General features: G+C 44.7%; 1 protein-coding gene across 4 annotated transcripts in view; it reads right to left on the bottom strand.

Annotated features, from left to right (window-relative positions):
- Window positions 1-5,923: 5,923 nt before the first annotated feature.
- Window positions 5,924-11,823, bottom strand: part of LOC129706845 (sodium/myo-inositol cotransporter 2-like) — a 69,866-nt gene continuing 63,966 nt past the window's right edge. For all 4 annotated transcript variants that reach the window (XM_055651401.1, XM_055651400.1, XM_055651402.1 and 1 more), the window contains one exon: window positions 5,924-6,347. In XM_055651401.1, the coding sequence (XP_055507376.1) occupies window positions 6,151-6,347 (197 nt within the window). In that variant the 3' untranslated portion in view covers window positions 5,924-6,150. The remainder of the gene's footprint in view (window positions 6,348-11,823) is intronic.

The raw sequence follows: 11,823 nt of genomic DNA, 5'->3' as shown, positions 1-11,823 counted from the left end.
GAGGCTGAGGAGAGGAGGCTACGCAAAATGCTGGAGAAGGAGAGATGAAAGAAGGAGATGTCAAACAAGCTGATTCAGTGTGTTGCTTGCAATATGTGGGAGGTCAAGGACACTGCTGGTGCCTCTGGCTGCTACAAATCTGAGAATTGGATCCAGGTACAGCTCATGAAGGACCGTGTTGGGGAACTGGAGAAGCAAGTGGATGACCTCAGGTTCATCCGAGAAACTGAGTCGTTCCTCGACAAGTCCTACAGTAAGATTGTTACACCTAAGATACTGGAAGAGAGAAGGTGGGTGACGGTGGGAAAGGGAGGGAAACATGAAATGCAAACGTCCCCGGGTGTTGTACCTCTTGTGAACAGGTTCACCCACTTAGAAGCTGTCGGGACAGAAGACGTTATCACACTGAGCGGCGGACTGGCTTGCGAAGCAGAAAGGGCTGTTGAACCAAACCCAAAGAGGCCAATGTCAGGCAACGCCATTGTAGTTGGAGACTCCACTGTGAGAGGTACGGACAGGGGTTTCTGCAGGAACAAATGGGATTCGAGGATGGTGTGCTGCCTTCCTGGTGCCAGGATCCAGGATGTCACGGACAGAGTGCAGAAAATCCTCAAGGGTGAAGGTGAACAACCGGAAGTGGTAGTGCATGTTGGCACAAACGATGGCAGAAAGAAGGGGATGAATATACTGCAGCGTGACTTTAGAGAGCTCGGAAAAATGCTGAAAAGCAGGACCTCCAGGGTGGTTAATTCCGGTTTGCTTCCAGTTCCTCGTGCTGGCGAGAGCAGGAACAGGGAGATACGGGACCTGAATGTGTGGCTGATGAACTGGTGCAGGGGGCAGGGATTTAGATTCTTAGATCACTGGGATCTGCGATTTTGGAGTAAGGGGGAACTGTACAAAAGGGACGGATTGCATCTTAACCAGTGGGGGATCAGCATTCTGGCAGGCAGGTTTGCCACTGCTACACAGGTGGTTTTAAACTGAATATGTGGGGTGCCAAATGGGATAGTCGAGGATGGAGTTAAAGGGAAAGGGAGTAAAGGGATAGTCAATGACCCCAGAATTAACGGAAAAGGAAGCTCACAAAGGGATAGGAGAGTGTGGCCAAGTGTAATAGGGATCGATGTGAAAGGTGAGATGCGTAAGGAATTAAAAGTATTGTATATGAATGCGTGAAGTATAAGAAGTAAAGTAGATGAGCTTGAGGCTCAGTTAGAGGTTGGTAGATATGACATTGTGGGGATTACAGAGACGTGGCTGCAGGAGGATCTGGGAACTTAATATTCAGGGTTATACATCCAATAGAAAGGACAGGCAGGTGGCAGAGGAGGGGGGGTAGCTCTCCTGGTGAGGGATGGAATTCAGTCCCTTGCGAGGGAAGACATAGGGACTGACGAGGTAGAGTCACTGTGGATTGAGTTGAGGAATTGTAAAGGCAAGAAGACACTAATTGGTGTTATCTCCAGACCCCCAAATAGTAGCCCGGATGTAGGGTGTAAGTTGCAGCAGGAGTTAAAACTGGCATGTAACAAAGGCAATGCCACTGTGGTGATGGGGGATTTCAATATGCAGGTAGACTGAGAAAATCAGGTTGGTTCAGGACCCAAGAAAGAGAGTTTGTAGAATGCCTCCAAGATGGATTCTTAGAGCAGCTTGTAGTGGAGCTGACCAGAGAAAAGGCAATTCTGGATTTAGTGTTGTCCAATGAACCAGATGTGATAAAGAGAACTCGAGGTAAAGGATCCGCTTGGAGGTAGTGATCATAATATGATTAGTTTTAATCTGCAATTTGAGAAGGAGAACGTTAAATCGGAAGTGTCAGTGATGCAGTTGAATAAAGGGGACTATGAAAGCATGAGAGGGGAGTTGGTCAAGGTAGACTGGAAAGGGATCCTAGCAGGAATGACGGTGGAACCGCAATGGCAGGAATTTTTGGGCATAATCTGGAAGACGCAGGATCATTTCATTCCAAAAAGGAAGAAAGATTCTAAGGGGAGTAGGAGGCAACCGTGGCTGACAAGAGAAGTTAGGGATAGAATAAAACTAAAAGGAAAGGTGTATAACACAGCAAAGAGTAGCCAGAAGCCAGAGGATTGGGAAACTTTCATAGGACAACTAATTTTTTGAAGGAAACAAGACGGGCAATACGGGCTGAAAAGATGACGTACGAAGGGAAGCTGGCCAGGAATATAAAGAAGGACAGTAAAAGCTTCTTTAGATATGTTAAGGGAAAAAGAGTAGCAAATCAAATGTGGGTCCCTTGAAGGCAGACACGGGTGAAATTATTATGGGCAACAAGGAAATGGCAGAAGAGTTGAATAGGTACTTCGGATCTGTCTTCACTAAGGAAGACACAAACAATCTCCCAGATGTACTGGAGGACAGAGGATCTAAGGAGGTAGAGAAACTGAAAGAAATTTGCATTAGGCGAGAAATAGTATTGGGTAGGCTAATGGGACTGAAGGATGATAAATCCCCTGGACCTGATGGTTTGCATCCCAGGGTCCTCAGGGAGGTGGCTCTAGAAATAGTTGACATATTGGTGATCATTTTCCAATGTTCAATAGATTCAGGATCAGTTCCTGTGAATTGGAGGATAGCTAAAGTTATCCCACCTTTCAAGAAAGGAGCGAGAGAGAAAACGGGGAATTACAGACCACTTAGCCTGACTTCGGTGGTGGGAAAGATGCTGGAGTCAATTATTAAAGTGGTAATAATGGGGCATTTGGATAGCAGTAAAAGGATTAGTCCAAGCTAACATGGATTTATGAAAGGGAAATCATGCTTGACTAATCTTCTGGAATTTTTTGAGGATGTGACAAGTAAAATGGATGAAGGGGTGCCAATGGATGTAGTGTATCTAGACTTTCAGAAAGCCTTTGATAAGGTCCCGCACGGGAGACTGGTGACTAAAATTAGAGCACATGGTATTGGGGGTAGGGTGTTGACATGGATAGAAAATTGGTTGGCAGACCGGAAGCAAAGAGTAGGAGTGAACGGGTCCTTTTCAGAATGGCAGCCAGTGGCTAGTGGAGTGCCGCAAGGCTCGGTGTTGGGGCCACAACTGTTTACCATGTATATTAATGATTTGGAAGAGGGAATTAGGAGCAACACTAGCAAGTTTGCGGATGACACAAAGCTGTGTGGCAGTATGAACTATGAAGAGGATGTTAGGAGGTTGCAGGGTGACCTGGACAGGTTGAGTGAGTGGGCAGATGCGTGGCAGATGCAGTATAATATAGATAAATGTAAGGTTATCCACTTTGGCGACAAAAACAAGGGGGCAGATTATTATCTCAATGGGGTTGGGTTAGGTAAGGGGGAGGTGCAGCGAGACCTGGGCATCCTTGTACACCGGTCACTGAAAGTTGGTTTCCAGGTACAGCAGGCAGTGAAGAAAGCTAATGGAATGTTGGCCTTCATAACAAGAGTATAGGAGTTTCAGTATAGGAGTAAAGAGGTTCTTCTGCAGTTGTATAGGGCTCTGGTGAGACCACATCTGGAGTATTGTGTACAGTTTTGGTCTCCTAATTTGAGGAAGGACATCCTTGTGATTGAGGCAGTGCAGCGTAGGTTCAGGAGATTGATCCCAGGGATGGCGGGACTGTCATATGAGGAAAGGTTGAAAAGACTAGGCTTGTATTCACTGGAGTTTAGAAGTATGAGGGGGGGGATCTTATAGAAACATATAAAATTATAAAAGGATTGGACAATATAAATGCAGGAAAAATGTTCCCAATGTTGGGCGAGCCCAGAACCAGGGGCCACAGTCTTAGCATAAAGGGGAGGTCATTTAAGACTGAGGTGAGAAAAAACTTTTTCACCCAGAGAGTTGTGAATTTATGGAATTCCCTGCCACAGAGGCCAGTGGAGGCCAAGTCACTGGATGGATTTAAGAGAGAGTTAGATGGAGCTCTAAAGGCTAGTGGAGTCAAGGGATTTGGGGAGAAGGCAGGCACGGTTTATTGATAGGGAACGATCAGCAAATAAGAAAAACTCCAGATGCATGACTGACACTTCCGATTTAACGTTCTCCTTCTCAAATTGTAGGTCAAAACTAATCATATTACGATCTCTACCTCCAAGCGGTTCCTTTACCTCGAGTTCTCTTATCATATCTGGTTCATTGGACAACACTAAATCCAGAATTGCCTTTTCTCTGGTCGACTCCATTACAAGCTGCTCTAAGAATCCATCTATTTTGGCAGCATTTTAGAGGCAACATTTTGGAGAGAAAAACAGTCTCATCAAAAGTGAAGGGTGTTTGACCTGAAATGTTAAATCTATTTCTCCCTCCAAAGACATGCTGAGTGTTTCCAGCAATTTCAGTTTTCAAGTCATCTGAATGGTCTGCTGTATATTTCCCTTGTGGGCCTGTCCCTCTTAGGCAAATTTTTAGGCGACTGCAGGATACTATGCAGTCGCCACATGGTCGCCTCGTGTTCGTGGGTGGTTGCCGGGGAGTCGCCTTCATGATCGTGAGCAGGTCCTGCATTCTGGGAACTAGCCGCGGCCTCATTATGGTCGCCGCAAATTTTTCAACATGTTGAAAAATTAGTGGCAACTAGAATGAAGCCGCCATGGAGAGTAGCGAGAATTCTCGTGCTGTAGATGGTTGCCAAGAGGTCCCAGTGGGTTGCCAGGAGGCCGAAGGTTCTCGTAGGTTGTAGATGGCACTGACTGGTGAATTTCATTGGCTCATTGGGAAAAAAAACGGTAACAGTAGTTTTCAGAACCAAGGATAACCGACCGGTAATGTTAATGTCCGCCGAGCTTCACAGCCATGTATCTCTAGCTTCTTAAAAGTTGTCTCCACTCTTCTTCTTTCTCTTCTCTCCCCCCCCCCCCCCCCTCTTTAAAGGACTTGCAGTACACTTGCAGTACACTGTGCTTTAGCCATCTTAATTACAGCACTAACCTTCCTGTTCATCGTGGTATCACCTTGGCTTTGCACGGTGTGAATTTCACTCAGACAGTGCTCCCCCCGCTTGTGTGTGTGTGTGTGTGTGTGTGTGTGTTCCTCTCTAACAGTCGCCGTTCCAGTTGCCGGCCTAAGTGGGACAGGCCTATTAGGATTTTAAATGACAGAGGCATCTTCCGAGTTAAATATTCCAAACTAAGGGACGCATTGGAGATTTCTACATTGATTTCTCTTCTCTGTTGTAGGCAGTCCTCATGGATGCAGGGTGATGTTTCTGCTCCAGTTTTCTGGGTTCTGAGATGGGCGCCCAGGCTGATGTTGTAACTGGAGACTATTCTCGAGATGGGGTGGGAGAGTGGACTGTTTACGAGGTGGTGCACTGCTTCTGCAGGGATTCTGTGTGCTCCCCCAGTCACAGCTTCAAGGTTTTCAACACCATCCTGAATGCATTATTCATGATGGGAAGTTTGTGGAGGCTTTAGAGAGGGTGCAGAAGAGGTTTGCCAGAATGTTGCCTGGATTAGGGAGTATTAGCTACAAGGAAAGGTTAGACAAACTTGGATTGTTTTTTCCAGAATGCCGGAGGTTGAGGGGAGACCTGATAAGCATTTATAAAACTAGGAAATACAAATATAGGAGAGGCAGTCAGAAGCTTTATCCCTGGGTGAAAATGTCATAGGCTAGAAGGCATAGCTTTAAGGTGAGAGGGACAAAGTTTAAACTAGATGTGTAGGCCGTTTTTAACACAGAAGGTGGTCGGTGCCTGGAACGTGCTGCCAGAGGTTGGGTAGAGGCAGATATGATAATGGCATTTCAGAGGCTTTTAGATAGGCACATAGATATGCAGGGAATGGAAGGGTATGGATCAAGTGTAGGTAATTTAATTAGTTTATCTTGGCATTATGTTCGGCACAAGCATTGTGGGCCAAAGGGCCTGTTCCTGTGCTGTACTTTTCTATGTTCTACAGTAAATATTCTAAATTCATGAAGGCTCTTTGTTAAATCTTTATTTAACATTGGCTGACACGAGAGAAAAATTACACCCATTTGAAAGAAACTATTAAACTTTACTAAACACTGTATTATAATTCATCCTTCATTCATAACCTCAAGATAAGATAATATTTTTGGTATTACCTTTCTCCCTATAATACCCAACATGAGATCAGTTGTATTGAGAGTTTCTAGGATATGTTACTTTGTAAACATAAATTTATTTTATTGTCTCAAGCAAAATAAGCATAAAGGAAGATTGTCGAACACATACAAATGACCAAATTAATATTTACAACGTAGCGCATGCAGCGACTCTCGTACAGTGTGAGAGTATTTTTTTCTTCATCCATAACAAAAGCAGCGTCCACACGTTTCGTGTTCATCCCACAGAACCACATGGAAAAGCGCTTTAGCTTTGACTTCACACCTAATAGAGAGAAAAATATTATCGCATTTCTTGTGAAATTCTATCATTAATGTGCTAATCTGCCTATCAACATTCATTCGCTTCTCCACACCCCTCAGTTGGGTCGCTGAGAACATACCAAGGCATTGGTGACAGGAACCTTTGTGTCGCCTTCCCCAGCTCTTGGCTGGAACAGATTTGCGTATCCAAGTGAACCACCACCACCTTCCCCTCACATTGTCATTAGACTACAGATCTTGAATTCCACTTGCTCAGCACTACACAGCCACTTCAGCCAGGTTCATGTAATCCTATCAGTCCCAATCACCCCCTCCTTATTTCCTTGTACCTCTGCAGTTTACTCTCATCCACACACACCCACCCACTTCCCTTTGATTTTTTCTGACACTTACCTAAAGAGGAATTAACAACTGGTAATTTACGGTGGCTAATTAACCTATCTGCACATCTTTAGGATGTGGGAGAAAACCAGCATGTAAATTCTATATAGACAGCCACTCAGAGCCTCTCAGGCTTGCCCCACCATTCAAAATTATAGTATCCAATCTGCCCCAGGCCTTATTTTCTCTTTCATTTAATTTATTTTAGAAATACAACGTGGAAACAGGCCCTTCGTCCCATCGGGTGCGCGCCAACCAGCGATTCCTGCACACTAACACTGTCCTACATACACTGGGATAATTTACAATTTTACCAAGCCAATTAACATACAAACCTGAGATAGACACAAAATGCTGGAGTAACTCAGCGGAAACAGGCAGCATCTCTGGAGAGCATAAGAGATCTCTGGAAAGGAATGAGAGAAGGAATAAACCCATTCCTTCCCTCCAGAGATGCTGCCTGTCCCGCTGAGTTACTCTAGCATTTTGTGTCTATCCTCGGTTTAAACCAGCATCTGCAGTTCCTTCATACAGCATACAAACCTGTAAGTGTTTGGAGTGTGGGAGGAAACCGGAGCACCGGGAGAAAACCTATGCAGGTCACATGGAGAATGTACAAACTCCGCACAGACAGCATAATAGTCAGGATTGAACCCGGGTCTCTCATGCTGTAAGGCAGCAGTTCTACCGCAGCGTCACCATTTCATCCATTACCATTTTATTTATTCTTCATCTCAATTCCCCAGTCTTTCAAAAATGTAACTACACCTTCCTTAAAAGTAATGGATGATGTATATAACAGTGAAGTAATCATGAGGCTTTATAAGGCACTGGTCAGAGAGACTGCATTGGGAGTACAGTTTTGGGCCTCATTTGGGCTTCATTTATCTGGGCTCCAAACCCTAGGGCAGAAAATTCCAAAGATTCACACTCTGCAACAATAAATTCCTGTGCACTTCATTGTGAAATTACCACACTCCCCATTATCCTGTAACTGACCTCATTCCAGATTAATCCATTGATAGAAACTGGTCAACCCCACCCCTCCGAATCTTCTACGTTTCAATAAGATCAACCCTTATTCTTCCAAAGAATATAAAACTAAGTTCTTAAACTGTTCATAAGATAACTGACTTTACTTTAGACTTCAGACATACAGCATGGAAACAGGCCCTTTGGACCACCACTTTGGAGCACATGCCGACCAGCGATCACCCTATACACTAACACTATCGTACACACTGTGGACAATTTTACAATTTTACCAAAGTCAATCAACCTACAAACCTGTACATCTTTGGAGTGCGGGAGGAAACCGGAGCACCCAGAGAAAACCTATGCGGTCACAGGGAGAATGCGCAAACTCTATGCAGACAGCTCCCATAGTCAGGAAAGAACCCAGGTCTCTGGCGCTGTAAGGCAGCAGCTCTACGGCTGCACTACTGTGCTGCACTGAATGATGGAGTTGTTGCCAATGTTGGGAGAAGTCACAGGCTACAGGGTGATACTTGCAGAATCTCTTGGAATTCTCTGTTCATGGTCCCTTTTCGAATCATAAAGTCATATAGCATCGAAACAGGCACTTCAGCCCAAATTGTCCATGCCAACCAAAAGGTCACATCTAAGATAGACCTATTTGTCTGCATTTGTCAATACTTCCCTCCAAAACTTCTCATACATATATCTTTCCAATTGCTTTTTAAATGTTATTGTACCTGCCTCAACTACATCCTTCGGCAGCACGTTCCATATACAACATTCCCAAGGCCCTTATTAAATGTTCAAAGGTACAAAGGTTCTTTATTAGTCACATACACCAAATGGTGTAGTGAAATACTTATTGCCAATGCAGCACATAAAAAAAGAATACAGACATGACCATAATAAAGAAATTTAAACATAAAAAATATCCCCCCACCAATGGTTTCCATTATGAGGGAAGGCACAAAGTCCAGTTTCCATCCCCATGTCCACCCATAGTCAGGCCTATTTTGGCCTCCGCTGTCGCCTTTACGGGAGGCCCGATGTTCCAGGCCGTTCTCGCCGGATGATGGTGCTCCGGCTTCGAGAGAAACCTCACAGCGGCTTGGGAAACCTGGAACGGCCGCCTCCTTACTCGAGACCTTGGCTTCTGAAGCTGACAGGTCGCGCTGGATGGAGCTCCACTACTGGCGATCTCGGCGAGAGATCCCAGGCTCCCGATGTAAAGTTCAGCGCCACCGCCCGCGGCTGGCCATTCCACAGACCGTAGCTCCACGATGTTTTTCTCGGCAGTCTCAGCTCACTGGAGTTCCAAGCGAGGCGACCCGACCCGAGGTGACCCGGACCCCCTCCGCGATAACGCTCCAGCGCTGTGCCGCCGCCGAAGCCGAGGATCTGTCCGGTCCCGACAGGAGACGCCGCTCCAGGCCCGCTGGTAGGCCGCGAGGATGGGTCGGAGGTGCTGCCCGGAGAAAAGCAGCCTCCCCGACCAGCAGGGGACCCAGAAAAGCAGTTTCCCCCTACCCCTTCCCCCCCACATTAAAAAAGACTAGAGCTCCAGAACAAAACACTTTAACTAACAAAAATTTAAAAAAGAGGTGAAAAAACGGACAGCTGCAGTACAATACCTCGCAGTTTAATGCTCGGATTAAACTCCATCTCCCATTTCTCTGCCCATTTCTGTAACTAACCCATATCACGCTGTATACTCTTGCCCTTCCCAACTTCCTAAGCGTAGATCAAGTTTTGCCTTCTCTCATGTAGGACCCTCTACATATTGCCTGATGAAACTTTCCTGAACACATTTGACAAATTCCACCGCATTTAAACCTTTTGCACTATAACAGTCCCTGTCTACATTGGGAAAGTACACTCCCCAACAAAGTAACTTTCAGCTTTTTATTTCTCAGCTCCACCCATATAGCTTCACTGGACAAACCATCAGTAATGTCATCTCTGACTACTGCCATGACATTCTCCTTAATCAATAAAGCCCCCTCTTCTTTTTCCTGCACTTCTATCTCTTTTTATAGCACCTGTACCCTGGAGGAGTGAGCTGCCAGTCCCATCCATCTCTTAAGTCAGACTTCTGTAATGTCTACAACATCTAGTCGCAAGTACCTATCCCTGAGTTCAACCATCTTACCAATCAGGCATCTCACATGAAAATAAATGCAATTCAATCCAACAGGCTTCCCTCACTGCATACCACACCCCTGCCTATCCTGTCCACCAAACGTTTTTTCATCGCCATCCATACCGCCTTCCAGTCTCTCACCTGCCTCAGTCCTATAGTGGATACCAAACAAAACCATGCTGACTGGTCAAATAATCCCATTCTCTTCCAAATATGAGTAAATTTTATCTCAAAGAATCCTCTCCAATAATTTCCCTACCACTGGTGCAAGATATCACCTATGAATCCCTGTATTCTCAATATCTCCCCTTAAATAAAAGAACATTAGCTACTTTCCAGTTGTCCGCACCTGTGACTAGAGAACATGCAAACATCCTGAAATAAAAGCAGAAAATGCCGGAAAATACTGGGATGTGTAAAGTTTGATTGAAAAGTTGGTATTCCCGGAAGATATCTCTCCATTTACTTCTGTTTGTGACAGAACTGGCCATTTCTACCTGTCATCATACTGGCTCAACATTTCTGTAATTATTGCTTTACATGCTGGTAATATCCTACAGCTACGGCATTCACTTGCATTGTCATAGAGTCATAGAAGGCCCTATGGCATAACTTGCCCACGCTGATCAACATGCCCATCTACACTAGACCCACCTGCGTGCATTTGGCTCATATCCCTTTAAACCTATCCTATCCATGTACCTGTCTAAATGATGCGATAGTACCTGCCTCAACTATCTGCTCTGTCAACTCATTCCATATACCCACCACCTTTATATTAAAAAGTTACCCCTTAGGTTCCTATTAACTCTTTCCCTCCACACCTTTAACCTATGTCCTCTGGTTTTCGATTCTGCTACTCTGGGTGGGCAAAAGACTCTGTGCAATTACCTAATTTATTCCTCTCATGATTTTGTACATCTCTCTAAGATTACCCCTCATCCTCCTGCGCTCCAAGGAATAAAGTCCTACCTGCTCAACCTCTCCCTATAGCTCAGGACCTCAAGTCCTGGCAACATGCTCGTAAAACCTCTCTGCACCCTTTCTAACTTGACAACATCTTTCCTATAACATGGTGAGTAAAACTGAACACAATACTCTAAGTGTGGCCTTATCGACGTCTTATATAACTGCAGCATAACCTCCCAATTTCTATTCTCAATACTCAACTATTGAAGGCCAACGTGCCTAAAACCTTTTGACACCCTTTCTACCTGTGACCCCACTTTCAAGGGACTATGTACCTGCACTCCTGGATCCCCCAGCTCTACAACACTCCCCAGAGCCCCACCATTAACTGTGTAGCTCCGGTCCATGTTAAACGTTCCAAAAAGCAACACCTCACAATCTCTGTATTCCTTTAACCATTTGTCAGCCCTCCAGCTGCTATTTATGACAACCATCTTCATTATCTACAACACCACCCACTTTTGTGTTATCTGCAAACTTGCTAATCATGGCATGTATGTTCTCATCCATATCATTGATATAGATGATAAACAGCAATGAGTCCAGTACCGAACCCCGAGGCACACCACTTATCACAGGCCTCCAGTTTAAAAAGCAACCTTCCACTATCACCCTGTTTCCTTTCATTGTTCCATGAAATAGCATAATAATCTTATATTAACAATTTATTTTCACCCTATCTTTTCAACTACTGAAAACTAATTTGTTTTCTCTCTCTTTCCGACTAAGGTTCCTGAATATAAAAAATAACCGTTTTTCTCTCTCCTCAGATGCTGCCTGACCTCCTAGGTGTTCTCAGTATTTTTGTTCCATCAGTGTTTTAATGTGGAGGTTTCCTGTTGCTATGTGGGAAGCCTTGGATATTCCTACAAATGTCTGTGTGAAATTTATTTTGTTACCCAGAAGCCATTTTGCTTCTTATAATTCTGCAACTTGATGAAATATAGTTACCCCATTCACTCTCACAAAACCTTGCAAAATGTTCTAGCCTTGTCCAAGAGCTTTTAGG

Source organism: Leucoraja erinacea, chromosome 20 (assembly GCF_028641065.1).
Source record: "Leucoraja erinacea ecotype New England chromosome 20, Leri_hhj_1, whole genome shotgun sequence".
NCBI classification, from domain to species: Eukaryota; Metazoa; Chordata; class Chondrichthyes; order Rajiformes; family Rajidae; genus Leucoraja; species Leucoraja erinaceus.
This window is presented reverse-complemented; position numbering and strand designations above follow the sequence as displayed.